At 47.7% G+C, this 17,077-nt stretch overlaps 1 protein-coding gene across 1 annotated transcript in view; it reads left to right on the top strand.

The window, feature by feature from the left end:
• Window positions 1-10,223: 10,223 nt before the first annotated feature.
• Window positions 10,224-17,077, top strand: part of SLC22A18 (solute carrier family 22, member 18) — a gene marked incomplete at its 5' end in the record, with an annotated part of 25,195 nt that continues 18,341 nt past the window's right edge. Inside the window, 3 exons of the mRNA XM_010285872.1 lie at window positions 10,224-10,339; window positions 10,818-10,928; window positions 16,295-16,395. Of these exons, the coding sequence (XP_010284174.1) occupies window positions 10,224-10,339; window positions 10,818-10,928; window positions 16,295-16,395 (328 nt within the window). The remainder of the gene's footprint in view (window positions 10,340-10,817; window positions 10,929-16,294; window positions 16,396-17,077) is intronic.

Genomic DNA, 17,077 nt, shown 5'->3' with positions numbered 1-17,077 from the left:
TTCCTGCTGCAGAGGAGAAAATTGCACTTGCGTTTCAACGTGATCTGGTATCCCTTCTCCAATAAAAATCATTGTAAGAAGCCTAGGGAAGAGAAAGAGTGGGACAAACTTGCATAACACTTTGCTGATTACTTTTGCAGCCTCCAACTCTTTCCAACTCAGGGGATTTCCTGACATGAATGAATACGGTTTGTGACTCTTTAGGAACCTCCAGTGGATCATTCTTCTAAGTGCTTGCCCAGTCTCTCTTTGTACCTTGTCTAAACCTCTTGCTTCCACAACAAATTCCACTGACCTACGTGTTGTGGGAAGAATTAGGCCTTTCTCTTCATTTTGAACCAGTCTCCGACTGCTTCGTTTGGTGTTTCCCAGTTCTTGTGGTGGAAATTACCATGTCAGTCACTTCCTAAACCCGTGCTCTAAGTCCCTCACAAACTTGTGGACCTGTATTAGATGTCCCTTGGATGTCTTCTCCTGGTTTTATGAGGAGACAGGCTCTCGGCCTCCTCATAAAACCAGTCACCATGAACTGTCCTTGTTGCTGTCCTCTGAGCCTATCCCACTTCTTAGATGCCTTTTTGAGAGGAGGGGACCAGGGTTGCATGCACTATTCAAAGTAGTGGTGAACCAGGAGTTTATACAGTGGTCTAATGAGGTTTTCTTCTCTGTTCGTTTGCTGTTTCTTTCATGGTAATCCCTAATGTTTGGTTAGTTGAGCACTGAGCCGATGGTTTTGTGGAATAGTCTATGATAGTCCAAAGGTCTCACTCCTGAGCAATAATAAGCAGTTCAGAAACCATCATTTCATAGGTGCGTTTAAGACTTGTTTTCCCGGCATGCATCACTTCAAATTTAATCTGCAGTAACTTTCAGCTGCCATGTTATTGCCCAATCCCTCAGCCCTGCAAGGACCATATGCAATTCCCCACTGACTGCTCTTTTCCCCAGTACTCTTTTAGTTGCGTGTCCTCAGCAAACTTTCGTACCTCGCTGCTGCTCCAGATTGTTCACAGATAGATCGAACAGCACATGTCCCGGCCTCACCGGTGGGATGCCTCTGTTGTGAGAACTGACCACTTACACCTACTTTCTGATGCTTATCTTGACCTGCCCCAGCTCATCCAGCAGCAGCGCTGCCGGGATCGAAGCCAGGTGTTGCAAGCCCCCGTTCAGGGAGTGCAGCTCATACCTCGTCTTTGTCTAGACTCCTCCGTTTCTAGACATAGAGGCTGATACCATGGAATGTGAGGCAAGCAATGCCTTAGCCAGCCAGCTGGCTAAAATCTTTCGAGGAGTGCAGCTTATTCCCCTATTTGTTATAAAATGCATGTAAACGTGCAGGTGTTCGGTGCACCGAGATGCCAGCAGGACTCTCTACGCCGTGCAATAGGGTAAAAGCAATAACCGCATATACAAGTGCAAGCTTTGAATTAGCAAAGTGCAGTATTTTGAAATAGGGTATTTGACCAGAAAAGAGCACACGAGAATAAATGATACTTGAAATTAGTGGCGGATTATGGGCAAAGCATGCAAATCCGCCCACGTCTTATTGAAGCGTAACTGATATGCCTCTTCCGGCAATTAGCCGAGTTCCTCGGAGGAGCGCTGCGTTGGATCAAGCAGCAGGACAGGCTGGTGCAGGCAGGCTGCTCCAGCTGCCTAGGAATTAGCATCCTGCCACAACCGTCCCCTTCACGCCCTGGCAGCGGGATCTGCTGTGCTTGAGCTGGGGCTGTGGCAGGGGCCGGTTCGTTCGGGCTGCTTTGCATTGCTGGGATTTTCTCTGCAGCAGAGGCTCACGGGGGGACAGATAGCCTCGTTGCTGTGGAGCCCCTGATTGACAGCACCGCTGACATAGGGAGCTCTGCCAAAGGAGGATTTTCCCTGTGGAAGAAGCCCAAAGGTTTTTATTCAGTGCCCTGCACTGACCTAAAGTGTTTTTTCTGCAAGGTTGAGTGTTGAGTCCCACCAGCAACCCTCCTTGTGCTGGATCAGTGAGATGCACAGAGGAGCCCATGTCCCTTAGGGGAAGTTAAGCCACAGGTAGCTCTGATGACTTTAGGGACGGCTCTGAACTATCCCACACCTTGTCCCCAGCACATGGCAGCTCTGACGTGCCTCTGCTGTTGCTCTCCTGGCTCTTTGCCCTGCTAATGCACCAGTGCCAATCTTCAGCATCCCTCCCTCGCCCAGTTCTGATGGAAATGGGTGATGCAGGATGCCCATACTCCCCTCCATCTTTTTTTTCCTTTCCCACCACCTGAATTTTCCAGACGTGGCTGCCACTAGAAATAAGCCGTTGAATGAGCACTTGTCTGTGGGTGACTCATGCTCGCCCTGTGAGGGGCTCTGCGGAGGGTGCAGGCGTGGAGTCTCACCACCTCCTTGGACAGCCCGCAATGATGTCAAGTTCACTGGAGTGAAAAAGAGCCTCCTGCTCTCCCTGAAGCAGCTGCAGCCAACTTCTGCTGCTCCTCGTCTAAAACACACGTGGCAAAAAGGACACCCTGGTCATGGTTTCCAGTTGCATCAGGGCAATGAGCTCCCTCCTTTTCCGGCTGATGCATGGGTGGGGGCGGGGGTGGGTATCTGCTCAGGTTTTACGTTCTGTCTCTAGAGAAATCCCAGGCTTCCAGTGAAATAATGGGAAAACTGCAACCGAAGCGGTCCCGCTGAGTGGCTACCGTGAAATACAGGTGATTTATCCCAGGCGATTTGTCCTGCCTCTTGTGAAGTACCTTCTACCTGACCACGAGGACGCAAGTGAGAAAGGGCATCTTTCCCTGGCACACGTCCCTTGGAGGCTGTGTTTGTTCCCACTTGGGATTTAACGCTCCTTCAGCTGGCGTTAACCTGCGCTCCTCGCTTCACGTACCATTTTCACACGGGCATTCGCTTGGGCAGGAGCGCCGGGGGGAAGGGCTCGTACCACGCTTGTTCGTGCCTTTGTATGATGTTCTTTTCCAGGAGGACAGGGAGTAGGAAATGCAGAAAGGAAGGTTTGGGGGTTTTTTTTGTTTTCCTCTCAAAGGCAGAGATAATGTGATGGGTTGTACTGGCCACCCTTCACTGGCAGGGCTGCTTTGAAGCTTGCTGAGCACTGGGCTGCCTAGGTTTGTGTTACTGTGCCGTTCCTTGCCCTGGACTATCTCTGTACGTTTGCATTGAACATCCTAGGAAATGTGTGAAAGTTTTTGAGGCTAAATAAATCTGAGTTTGGTTGAGGCTTTTGTGGTTTTGCTTCTTTAAGAAGCTTTGGTGAAATTTTGTGCTTGCATTTTTTGTCTTTAGGAGGAATCTCAACAGCATAGACCAGACCACAATGAGTCAAAGATGAAATACATTCAGGAGGCATTGTCAAGGCAGTAAAACAAAGTTCCTTGAATGAAACCATCACTAATGTACAATAAGTTATGCACTAAGTTTATGTATCACTAAGTCATCAGGAACACAGTGGCCACTGCTCACTCTCTTACGGACATAAAGCTGTTTACTGGAGAGCATGGTTTCATGGTTTCACCTGAACTTTTTTTTTCCCACATCAGTTTTTTGCATTGCTTTTCTTTTCAACTCACCAGTTGCTTTTCACCCATAGCTGCCCCTCTAAGGGTGTGAGTGGATGAGTGGATAGTGTGGCCGGACTGCAATCAAAGAAATATTTTGAGAGTCCTTTCAGACCTCTTTAAGGAATCTGGGCCGGCTATGAATGCTGGCTTTATGCAGCGCTGTTTTGAAGTAGGAGTGAGTCACTAAAAAACAATTTGTGCTCTCTCTGTGTTCAACTTTGACTTTATTAAGAAAAAGAGAAAGAAAACAAACACAATCCCATTCACTGCCGAAATACACATTGATCCTTTAATCCTCAGGGAATCATTGGGAACTGCTTCCTCCTTGAAAGAATTGCTGTATTGACGCAACGTTTAATTGTGCAATTACACACACGCGTTTTTCTCCTGGGCTTTGCAGAGCAGGTCTCTGTGGCTGGAATGCTAATCAGAAAGCGATTGATACCATCTCGCAGCGCACAGCCTGAATGCAGCCTCCCGGCTGGCAGCAACCCTTAGGTACCTTCATGGGTCTGTCCCAGCCTTTTCAGGCAGGAAACCAAAGATGGGAATCGCTGCCCAGCAAGGTCAGAGCAAGGACTGGAATTTGGGCTGGAGCCCAAAACTGTGTCCCCTATTGGTTAGTTGTAACCTTCCATGGTGGAAGCGGGAGGCTCCGGCGCCCGTCCCTCCTTGGCGCTGCCTGGGGGCTGCGGCTGGCAGGTACCAGCGGGGACTCTGTTCAAATGCCCTCATCTACCAGCTGAAAATATTACCTGCCCGCAAAGGCCTGGTCAGTGGCCTCTCTCCTGCTCCTGTGCCACCGCCAGATCTCCGCATGGGGCACGCGCCTTTGCGGGATTGAATTTTTCATGGATGTTTTGCTTCAAAGCTACTGGGAAATGCTCTGCGTATGTGTTTGTACATATATATATATACACACACACACACACACACACACACACACATACACACCCTGACATGTACTTGGCTGGCCAGGTACTGCTTTCCAAAATCTCTGTTTGCTATAAACTCCGACAGATTTTTCTGACGCTCCATTTGTGCCATTTCTGACTTCAGGGGCGTGTGACACTTGGGGCAGAGCTGCACAACATCACTTCCAGGAGCTGGGGAGCCTCTGGGAGCCTTTGCTGTCGCCTGTGTTACTGCCTCATGTCTTGATTCCCTGATTGCACTCGTTTGCCTCATACTAATTGACCCTGATGGGAGCAGGTTGCGAAGTAACGTAGAACGTGTCCTTGCTGTGCCTCAGATGGGAAGAAATGCAGCCCTCCTCCAGCTGGATTTGAATGCTAATATTTTCTTTGGGTTTAATCTGTTTACCATGACATTACTATTAATGGTTTCATCATCAATTCTGCTTTCCCACCAGCATTAAGGATGGAGTTTCCAGATGGGCAATACTAGCTGTCAGCCACTTGCCCCTTGTCCGCGGCCACAGGCTACTAAGTGAGCCACACCATCAGTCCCATGGCAAGTGTGCCCTGGGCTCACCATCCTGCTTTTTGAAACCCTTTAAAACTCTTTTAATGGATGCTTTTAATGCATCCACCACACTTGCCTAATGGCCTCAGGAAGATGAAAAGAGGAGGCTTTTGTTATGTTGTTAAGCAGTGTTTGGCTAATGTTACCGGCTCCTGGCCTCCAGGTCCCTCTGCTCTTGTTTTCTTATTATTTCTCTGAAAGCTTTAAGTCAGGGCAAGCTGAGGCTGCTCCTGTTGGCAAAAACTAGCAAAAACTAGTCCTCCTCCGGGCTCGGCTGTTTGCTCTCTGCAGGCGACTGCTCTGCGCCCTCCTGGCAGCAGGACCTCGGGGCACGTCCGTCCCGTGCAGGACGGGGCGATGCATTTTGCTCCTTCCTTTCACAGCAGGGCTGAAAACACACGAAGAAGAGCGGGCAGCTGTGGTCTTAGCTGACAGCCTGAGAGGACCTTTGCCGGTGGAAAAGCCCAGGGAAGAGCAAGGAAGGCTGCTGGCAAAAGTCTGCAAGGGACTCTTTCTCCAGATGCAAGAGAGGCAAAGGCATTATAAGTTACACGCTGAAGTACGCAGATAAAGTTACCCAAGTTATTTTGACCATAAAGCCCAGGACAGTAAAGGCTCTTAACCTCTACTAGTCAGCGAGAAGCTGGAAGAGGCCACACAATGATCTCAGCCGCTGAAGCTGCTGCGCCCTTTTGCTCTCTTTAATTTAATTGTATTAATCCTGCCTGTGTCCTTTGTTCTTCCGCCCCGCTCAGGAAATCTGCCGCTGGTTTTGGCAGGGCTCGCTCTGGCTCCACACGGCTGGTTTGTGGACAGCCAGGAGGGATGAGAGGGAGGGCAGGAAGGGGAAGAGGAGGATGGGAAAAGGGGCCGTGGGAGCAACCTGCTTAGTGTGCCTCATTTGTCTTAATAGTGCCACCACGTCCCTTCCTGGTGAAACTTCCTCCTGATAAGCCAAACAGGCAAAATGAAATGGAGAAGGGCTCCCACTGATTTCAGCAGAGATGAGATTTCATGCTTAAAGCTTAAAAAAAAAAGAAAAAAAAAAAAGACAGGTGCCCATGAGCCAGGTTTTGCACAGCAGGAGCGGCCACCCCAGCCATCATTCCTACCCCCGGCCTTCGGCTACCTGAGGGGTCGGGGTGTCTCGCTTTTAGCTTCGCTGTTCTGGTTTGTACTGCTTGTTCCTCATCAGACCGGTAAGAAATAAGAGCAACAGCTTAGCCCTGGGCCCTCCATCTCTTTAGCTTGCAGAAAAGGGTCCAGCGAGCACAGCAGAGGGATTATCAGTGCTAACCCCCCGCTGTTTTCTCTGCTGCTGGCAATAGCATCACCGTACCCCTTGCCAAAATGCCGTTCCTCAGGACTGCTGTGGGGTGCAAACCCTCCCCTCCCATCCTGGTGCTTGCTGGACTCCTCCAAGCCACCACCGCCTCCTTCCCACCCGCCTCCGCCACGCGGCAGCTCCCATCCCCGCAGCATCCAAGGGTGTGGGTAGAGTTTTCCCTGGTGCCAGTGACACGGAGCAGCTCTATCTGGGGAGCCGGCAGCACCATTGCATCTTCACCAGTTTCCCCAGTAAACACGTTGGTCTCCTGCTCAGTGTCATTGCAAGAATACCGTCAGCTCAACCCGCTGACCTCTGTCTTCCCTGCTGCCAGAAATAATGATCACGCACACTGGTTTCAGCACTCGTGTCCCTTTACATGACAGTGTAAATGTTTCTATGTCTTCATGTAAGAGGGAAAGACGTCGTCTACAGTCCCTCCCCTACCCAAGCCCCAAAGCAAACATCATGGAGAGATCAGAGGTGATGATGTGTCAGGGCTTCCGGAGAGCCACCCTGCACTGCTGCTTTGTGAAACAGTCGCCTTTCACTGCGGGAGTGGGAGGATACGTCCCACAGATGCCGTACCGGAGGGGTGGCACGGGAGGTGTCGTCGTGCCGCGATTCACGGGTTGTAACGGAAGCATCAGAAAAAAAGAGATGAAGATACATCAGAAAAAAGATTAATGACCTGCTGTGTTGGTACGGCATGTTTTGTGACCATTGGTTTTACTTCCTCTTTCTTAAACAAGCAAAAAAAAAAAGCGAGAGGTGGTTTCCTGGGCATAGATGCCTTACCCTCGATTCCAGAGTTCGTCCCTGCCGTGTAGGACGAGACGGCAGAGCAGCTAACCCGGGGGTGTACCTTCATCACCTTTCCATCAACAAATGATCACGTTTAGTATGTGGGGAAAGGTGAAGCGCTTGCGGAAAGCTGTGGCTAAGAAAAGGGCTTTTCAGGCAATTTTGAATGCTTCAGGCTTGCCTGGGAAACATAGTTTTGAGCTCTATGTTTTACTGGATTTCTCTGACTTTAGAGTCCAGCCGCACAAAATGCCACGAATCCATTACGGCAAGCCCAGGTTTTCTCAAATATGTAAAATGTTAAGGTTCTTCTTTCCCTTTCACAGCAATGAATTATCAGTCATATGCTTGCGGTGTAGTAGTGCATCATTTGCTTACTAGTTTTATAGGAGGATCCTTCCCTCATTGCTTGCTGTAATTCTTCTTGGATCTGAAGAGTAAACCATATTTACGTTGGCATGTGGGAGTCTGGAAAACCTCAGAAAAAGGTAGGACTGCAAAGGAAGTTTTTCTATCCAACAAAAATTTTTGTGATGTGTTTTTTCCATATCAGAATGAAAGCTTGAAATATAGAAGTCCAAAAAAAAAAAACATTAAGCCAGCTGCACCTACTTATTTTGGTTATTTTATCCTTTCTATTTTGTTAGTAAATTTACTTTATGTTGCAATGCAAAGTAGAAATTCCAGAATTCTTGGATAAAAGTTTGGGTCCACAAAGTTGATTTCAATAGATTGGGAACTGTTTGGCAGATAGTTTTAAATTAGAAAGTGGCAATCTGCTGCACTAAAAGTAAAAAGTAACGATCCAGTAAATGACTAATTTTGTGGTCCAGGGGAATTAGCGGAACAGCTTGGCGGATGGAAGGCAGCAGGTCTAAATTACTGCACCAAGTCCATTTGCAGGAAGATATTATCTGACTTTGTTGTTATTAATAATAATTAATGATAATTAAAATATTCATCTGGGATTTTTGCCCTTGCTATTAGCGGGCATACTTGTGTATATAAATATATATGTGTGTATTTGGTCTTTGATGCTTTTCTCGGTTATTTGCATCTCAATCCTTGACTGTCTTGCTCTGGGACTTTAATAATACTCCAGAAATTATTCAGACCGCACCTTTGACTAGCATGGAGGAAACTTGAGGCTTTTACAATTAGTGCTGCTGGTTATTCCACAAAAAACATGCACCGTGCTCTGACAAGGAAAGCAGCAGTCCTTTATCAGGAGGCTTGCAGGGAACGTGGGTTGGCGGCTCGCAGCTCACTTTTGCATCCTATTTTTGCAGCACAGGTTGCTGGGGAGGCAGGGACGGCGTGGACGAGGAGCGGCTGAGGGAACTGGGGTTGTTCAGTCTGGAGAAGAGGAGGCTGAGGGGAGACCTTATCGCTCTCTACAACTACCTGAGAGGGGGTTGTGGTGAGGTGGGTGTTGGTCTCTTCTCCCGAGTAACCAGTGATTGTACGAGAGGAAATGGCCTCAAGTTGCACCAGGGGAGGTTTAGATTGGGTATTAGGAGAAAATTCTTTCCGGAGAGAGTGGTCAAGCATTGGCACAGGCTGCCCAGGGAGGTGGTGGAGTCACCATCTCTGGAAGTGTTCAAAAAACGTGTAGATGTGGTACTTCAGAACATGGTTTAACGTGCATGGTGGTGTTGGGTTAATGGTTGGACTTGTTCTTAAAGGTCTTTTCCAACCTTAATGATTCTGTAATGGTTCTGTGATTCTGACTCACATGGCTCCAAAGCCTTCTCTGGTGAAATCCAGGGCTTGTTTTGCTGAAGTCCAAGGTGCTTTAATTTCGATGCCCCAAAGAGACCACAATGGTCACTTAGTCTTGTCCCCTCCAAGACACCAGCCTTTTGTGTTTCTGCTAGGCATTCCCACCCCAAATCTGTATCCTGTGGTAGGTTTTAAGCACATGTTTTAGGAAACGCTTCAACTAACAGGGTTGCCATGGTGGGGAAGACTTTTAATGAGCTGGTTTAGTGGATTATTGCTCTCACTGTTACAGACATAACATGCTTCTCCCTTTGTTTTCAGCTTGACCCTCCTGAGTTTCAGTCTCCCAGGCCTGGACTTTGCTCTATCTGTGTTTGGCAGAGTTAAAGTCCTTCGGAATCTGAAATCTTCCCAGATGCCCTTGAAGTCTAGGAGGAGTCATTTCCTAATCTTCTCTTTTAAGACAACAGTGATAATTGAGGACTTATTATTGGCTCTGTTGACTTTTATGTGGTTTGTGTTTGCGTTTTTTACATAAGCTGTGATTGTTCCTTTTTATCATTGTAAAACTACTGTTAATAATTGCTGTTCACTGGGCCTACATCTAAGGATGTGGCCCCACTTCTGTTAAAGTTCGAACGTTTGGGGGTCTGATGGGCAGTTGAAGGCGTGTTGATTTGGTTTTGGGCACCTTTAGAGAAAAGTAGGTGCATCAGTCAAAGTGCTGTTTGCTCACCTCCTCAGAAGGCTTTGTAAATCACGTTTGTTATTTTTAGCAGCTCCTTTTTCAAGTGGCATTGCACCTCTGGTGGTTTCAGTTGTGGTAGTAGACTGGGCTGTATTCTACCATCCCTAGTAATCTTGAATACTTTCTTCACTTACCTTAAGTTCATTTGATTTTGCTGAGAAATTTCAAGGAATGAAATGATACTTAGATGAATGAAACTGGGGATTAGATGGGGGATTAGACGGATCCTAACAAGCAGTTGCTGTGCTTTCCGTGGGAAGATTTCTAAGCTTCATTAAACCAAGAGGGGCTCTTTTCCCCTGACACTTACAGATTTAAAAGCGTTGCATTATACCCTATTATTAATACAAATTATAAACTATCTTGATGGCAATAGATACCTTTTGGTGAAATTTCAAACCATGGTCATGTCCAAAGCCCCCATGAAGACATGTGAGCTCTTTTATAGCCTTATGTACAGCGACTTCAAGGGGATTGTTTTTCATCCAGGTGCCTAAGCCGTTCCAGGACAGGGGCATAAATGTCTTGCTTATGCTATTTATCCACTTACCTATATTTTTTCTGTTTGCAGCATTTTTGTTCCTATGTATGTCGGGCTGGTGGGAAATCTCATAAATACCATGATAGCAACGGTTTGGATCCCTTTGCAGGCTAAACCAAAGGCAGACCATCGTGTGACGGAGCACAGTAAGTATTTAGCGTTTCTGATAAATAGCACATGAATAGGGACAGGGGACTGACATGCTGTAAGGACTCTGCTAAAGGGGTTGCATTTAAGGGCAAAAAGGTGCCAACCTTGAAATGCTGACACTTTAACGCCTAAGCTGTGCTTGTGGAAGAATATTATTCCCTACCTTCCGACCGCTCTGCCGTGCAGAATTGCAGGCTTCCAGCCCAGTGCTTGCTGCACATCTCCGAAAAGGTGAACATGGACCCCTCGCTGGGGCTTAGTTTGACCCGGCATGGGAGGCAGTCCCGCTGTCTCACAGGGGTCCTCTGCATGCAGACCCAGCACCACCTCCCGCTCTTGGTGGAAAGCTGGTGCTTCAGAGACCCACCTTTCTGGAAAGGCAGTGGTGGACCTGAGCAGACGGTCTCAGAGTCTCTTGCTTCCTGCCTCTATCCTGTATAAAGAGAGTGTTAATCGATATGTCATCTTCTGTAGGCACATCGCAGTCTGGCAGCATGTTTAGCATCAGAGAAATCCTACGCCTGATGAAGTTTCCGGGAGTAATGGAAGTTTTCATAGTCAAGGTCTTTGCTGGACTTCCCATAGGTAAATCTCACCCATTACCTGTGATTGCTGATGTATTTAAAATAAGATGACATACACTGTAGACCAGGCTTGTCTCAAGTTACTGAAAGCACATTGCATTTGATCACGGAGCCCTGCGAATTCAGATCCTAACTTGATGCTGGCTGCTTTTGAACGCCTCAGCTACAAAGGGTCAAAAACCTGGGACTTAATGTAAAACAGACTACTTGCCACAGGCTGCTTCTGCACCTTTTGGCAAATCACTTAATCTCTCTACCCCATCCCCCTGGCTGTAAATGTTTTTTTCCTCTTGTCTGTCATTTCTATTTAGGCTCTTCAGAGCAGAGGGAAATCATTTGTACTCTTCCAGAAACACCAAGGTCCTTCCTGATTTTACTTAATGATTTTAGGGGGTATGTGTACCCTAACCTTTTTCCCAACAACTAAAAACTATTGCTTGTCAAGAGGCTGTGGCTGCTCTGTCATCTGCATGCAGGGAAACCACGGCATGTTTCTTCCCTTGCATGTTGATGGTGGTGTTTGTTCTTCTCTTCTTTATATAGTCTGCTCGTTTTTTTGTGTCGTGGTAGGAACATGCTACTACCTCAAACCCATCCCAAACCTGCCTGTTTCCCTGCTCCCTTTGAGTCGGTTGTTGTTCTGGCATAGTCCGTGTCTCACGATTTGCCTGGTTATGTGTATCCTTGATCACAATTTTTAATTTTGCCTACCCTCTAACTTTTTTCCCCCACCGCTTGTCTGGAGACAAGCCAGCACATCAGCCTTGTTAGCGGTGTTGTACAGAAAGGGTGATGTTCTCTGCCCTTCCACACAGAGAGCCTTCACAGCTCTTTCCCAGTCAAACCTAAAAGTGCAGTTTCTCTTGACTACAGTTTCAAGGATTGGATTTTGTGCACATCATGCATCTGAATAAACTAGGGCAATTCCCTTCCGAACGAGGATCCTAAAAGAGGATTTAAGGTACCTTAGCTTTTATACTTTGCATCTTTTTCTAATTCATCTGTGTCTGGAGAAGCCCTTGAAGTCTAAATAACATGAAACAATTTACAAATTAAATTCTAATTTGTAAACTGTAAATTCAATTTACAAGTGGAAGTAGTAGATTTGGCTGTGGAGAGTGGCTGAATCAGAAGGAGATGGTATTTCTGGGCTTGGCCAGGTTTGCCTGTTATTCCTTGCTAAGGCTCTGGGGGAACAAGTCCAACTGGAGCTGTAGAATAACATGCAGGGAAGTAAAGGACTTCTGTGGTTTTTTTCTTTTTATGTGGAGTTGGCATTGGCTGAGATCAGTAATGCCAGTTGGTCCTATCACCACCACTGGAGGCAGGATACAGTCTCGATGGATTGCCCTAATAGTGCACTTTTTAGGTCCTTCTGAAACTAAACTTTTAAAATTGTACTTTTAAAAGCGCTTATAAAATGACAGCGTTTCACAGAGTGAGATAGTCAAGTGATGTTTTAAGAGGGTTTTCTTTGCTGATTCTGGCTCATCTAGTGGGCATGGTGGTGTTGGGCTGACAGTTGGACTTGACGATCTTAGAGGTCCTTTCCAACCTTAACGATCCTATGATTCTATGATTCGTTTTTCTGTTTAAAAATGCCATCCCGAGACCGCATCCATATGCAGTCTGCACGGTAATTTCCTGTGCGCTCTCCTTTTTCCAAAGGCCAGGTGAGATGCGCTTTGTTTTAGTCATCCCTGCTGAAATCCAAATTCCTCCCTGTTGCAGAAGGTGTTCTTTCACTGCTGCACAGCAAAAACGTGCACCCAACCCAAATCAACATCTCCCGCCCAAAACTGCAAGGCAACTTCTAGGCAAAGAGGATGGAGGCAGTGAAGCTGAGAGTTAAGACAGGACATGGGCTGACAGTCTGTCAGTGAAATGGCTGGGAGTATTTCAGTGGGAGCTGGAATGGGCTCGTCTGAGGCACTCCCGCCACAAGTGTAGTGCTCGCGCTACAGTGGAGAGTGATCAAAATCCCTTGCAGGTCTCTCTTCGGGTTACTGACCGTACGATGGCGGCCGGAAGGGGCTTTGGCCATCGCCTACTCCTCTGCAGCTCACAGCTGGAGGCTGAGCATGAGCTCACTTACCTTTCATCTCCCTGCTGCAACTGTACAATTAATTAGATCGCCCAAATTACAGACCGTTCTCTATTTACTTTGTAAACAAGTTTGTGATATACACAGAAGAAAAAAACTTCTGTTCCTTATGGATCTCATTGTTGTCTAAAATTAGCTTGTTTGAGAGCGAAAGAGCCTCCCCGAGAGGGCTGCGGGGCTGGGAACCTCCTCCCGGTGTTGCATAAAGGCAGAGACACGGGCTCTGCGCCTCTGGCAGCAGCGTAGCTGCCGCGGGAGGGATGGGCAGCAGACCGCTCCCGCACGGCCAGATTACATCCTCGGCCGGCCTGGGGAAAGCGAGTCTCGCTGCACTGCGGTAGATAAGAGGCAGAAAAGAAAACACGAGGATAAAAACGTCAAACATACCTCTTACTGACCAGAAATCACCCGGGCCTTGAAAATACTGATGCTTGTATGAATCTTCGGCTGCCTAATCCCTTTGGAAAACCTGGTTTTGCTGCCATCGCTTTGGCACCCCCATCCCGTTTTTAAAGGGACGTTCTTTCACACGCGGAGCAGGATTTTGCAGTGGGCCCTGGGGCTCTGCGTCCCATCGCGTTTGCAACCCGGCGTAGGAGGGCTGAGGCGGGCTCCCGGGGGCCACGCGCGCCTCTTCCCACCAGCTCTCGGGCAGGATTGCCCAGCTGGCCCTGCCAAAGCCAGGGGCTGCGTTTGGAGCCGTCGTTTCTTTTTTTTTGGAAAATACAGTTTGCACTCCCGTGTCTCCTTGGTGCTTGTCCTCATCTTTATTTGTATCTCGCAAACCATTTACCTGCCTTCCGCTGCATAACCTTAGTTACTTATCCCTCTGGTACCAGGTTTTCTAAGGAGTTCATCCCTTATTTAGACACCCCCCCCAAAAAAAAAAGGCGAGGGTTTTGCAGATGTTTTTTGCTATTTTCCGTTTTTCTCCTGTTGAAAGTCTGAGCCTCACTGTGGATTGAAGCTTATTCCAGCAGCTTTTGTGCGGGGTTTTGGTGTCCCCAGAAGAGCCCTCCCCAGGGGTAGGTTACTCACATGGCTGTGCTGGGCCAACCCGCAGCCTACCCAGGTGGGACCTGCCGAGGTCTCTGTGAGAAATGCTTATGCATGTTCAGGTGAAGGTTCAGAAAACCTTTTGAGTTCAATCTAGGGCTCAGCCTGTGGGTTTCACCAAGAAACGTGTTGCCGGTGGGAGAGACCCCCTTAGCTGCTGAAAGCAGAGGGAGCAGGGTGGTCTCCCTTGCCTGGGTAGCTTAAGTGACCCTGCAGGCCGGGGGAGATGACACCCATCTAAAGAAAGAGACCTTTGCATCTCCAGGCGAAGCCGCGCAACGTGTAACGCTAATTAAAGAGCACAGCCTACCCTCCTGCTCCGAAAGAAATCAGCTTCTTTGGAGAAAGGTCCAAATCTGCCTTAACTTGGTGAGGGACTTCAAAAAGGAGAGGAGCTGTTGAAGCTGGCGCGCGGTACCAGGAAGAAGCGTCAGGTATGTAGGAAGGTCGAACCCCTCCCAGGTGGTACCTGCAGCGGGGCAGCAGGATGGAGGCTGAGCGCCCGCTTCGATCCGATCTTCCTGCGAGCGAGACGAAGTGTGGTTTTTCTTTCATTTCTTCACACGCGCCCTTTATAAACATGTGCGGCTCTGTTGCCTGGTTTGGATGTTGTGGGTAAATAACTGTTATTTGCATGTTACTTTAAGCTGGCTTGAGCTAAGAGCGATTTCAAAGTAACTGGATAACGATGGGGTGCTCTCTGCAGAGGGGTGTGGTGAAGCCGTAAATCTTCACCAGCCCAGCTCCCCGGCACCTTCTCCAAATATCCAGAGAGTAGCAGAGCAGGGTGCCTGTCCTGGCCCCCGTCCCTCTCCCCCAGTGCCATGGGGCCAGCTGGGGTGCAGCTATCCCCATTAAGGGGGAGCAGGTGTCTCCAGTGGGGTTCCGGAAGGCTTTGTGGCAGGTCCTAGGGTGGGAGGGTGGTGGTCCCTCCAGGAAAAGGCTTAGGGTGCTTGGAGGGAGGTCCTCGTTGCTGCAGGTGTTCCACTGGTAGCAGTGCCGCCGGTCTGCTGGATGAGGTGGAGTTGCGCTGGTTTGTTAGGGTGCGAGTCCCCCACGGCGTTTTAGTCAGCAATTTGGGATCGCCCTCCTCACGCTTCCGGGAAATGCCAGCAAATCCTTCCCATGCCGCGGGGCTAGTGACTCACCTTGCTAGGCCACGAGCTGTCTTCTCAGTCCTCACGCGTTGCCTGCTGGGCTCTGTTTTCTTCAGGAAAGAAGAAGCTCCCTTTTTACCCAGCCTTTGTACCTCGGAAGATCCTTTGAGGAAGGGGAGAACCACTAAGGGTCATCTGCTCTCTTCTCCTCTCCCCAGCAGGATCAGTGCTCTCCGACGGGCACGTTGTAGGGATGTCCACACGTAGAGAGCTCCCGTTTCCTACTGTATTGGTCCACCTGAGGGGCACAAGACATTAGGGGAGGCAGCAGCCTCCTACCCCATACCAGCGCTTTGAGAACAATGTTTTACCATAATATTTTTAATTTGATGGCTCTTTGTGTAAGATGGGAGTGTGTGTGCGTGTGTCTGTATTTGTGTGTGTTTGGCATTGGGGGAAATGCACACCATTGTATTCTCATGTGAGACTAAGTGAGCGGGCATTTGCCATTATGTTTTCCAGAAATTGCCTTAATTGAAAAGCAGACCCAGCCTGTGCTCTTTCTGTCCATACTTTCCCCACTGCTTGTGTTGACACCGCTATCGGTCTGGGAAAGTGAGAGATTTCACATGCCACCAACGTCACTGCTGAGGTGTGCAGTGAAACGCTGTATTTAGGCTGATGTCACCAGGTTGTTTCCCAGGCAGTGTTCCCCATGGTGAAAATCTAAAGTTAGGCAAAAGGGGCGAGGAATCCAATCAGATTATTTTTATGGTTACAGTCTTGTCTGAACAAATGTTTTCTTGCTGCCTTAATGGTTAGTTTGGCTTCGGTGATAAAAATATTTACCAGTTTATAATAAACAGCTGAATCTACAGCCTACATAGTCACATTGTTTTAAAGATGAAAGTAAGGGGGATAAAAAAGTTAACATTTAAAGATTAAATTACTACACTGACTTTGAATAGGATTCTGCTCATGTTTATATCCAGTGACGGTAACCCCAGGGAGAGCTACTGACTCATACTGGAGGTGACTGGGAGCAGGGTATTGACCACTATATGCAGTGCAAGTATATTGATGTATGCTTTTCATTAACCCTCCCTCTAGGTTTGTTCTTGATTATGTTTTCCATCATCTCTATGGATTTCTTTGGCTTGGAAACAGTGGAGTCTGGATACCTGATGTCCTATTTTGGTGTCCTTCAAATGGTAAGTGAAGTGGAAGTCCCCCTCTTGCCACACTGCTATCTAATTTGCTACCTTTTTGACACATGCTCTCCCAAATCCATGCATGATATTGAGGGGCAAATCATACCTCTGCCATGTGACACTTGACTTCAAAAAATAGAAATGTGTCTCCAGTTTTATCCTGTTCCTTGGAATGGGAAGAAATCAGAGCAAGGAGTGTCCCAAAAGCTGTCTTCCCCGAAAGTTGTCTTCCCCTTGTCCCTCTTTGAAGATCTTTAAGCTGTGAAGCTAAAATTTCCTTGGACTGACATGTCCTGGTTTTTGTAACAAAACTTACATTGAAGCTAAAGCACCTTAACCAAGGTTTTCACTGAGGCAGGTGAGCTGATTTACATTTACTTAGTAGCACCCTGTAAATGTATGTAAGTAGACGGTCTTACTGGCGTTTTCACAGATGCCTTCAGTGTCGAGGAAGAACTTGTTTCTGCTGCGTGGAAACAAGCACAGCAACCTTGTAATTGAAAAAAAAAGAAAAATTAAAGATGGGCAATGGTTAGGAGACTTGCAAAATGGGTAAAAGGGAAAAGTTAGTTGAATTAGGCAGTAGCAGGGCCAAAAAATAAGATGCTGTGTTGTAGCAGAATTTTCCTTTTGGACGAAGAGGCTAATCATTTTGCAGAAAGAGCAACAGATGGTTATAAGC

This window comes from Phaethon lepturus, unplaced genomic scaffold (genome assembly GCF_000687285.1).
Source record: "Phaethon lepturus isolate BGI_N335 unplaced genomic scaffold, ASM68728v1 scaffold13904, whole genome shotgun sequence".
In the NCBI taxonomy this organism is placed as follows: domain Eukaryota; kingdom Metazoa; phylum Chordata; class Aves; order Phaethontiformes; family Phaethontidae; genus Phaethon; species Phaethon lepturus.
The sequence above is the reverse complement of the archived record's forward strand: the minus strand, read 5'-3'. Positions and strand labels throughout refer to the sequence as shown.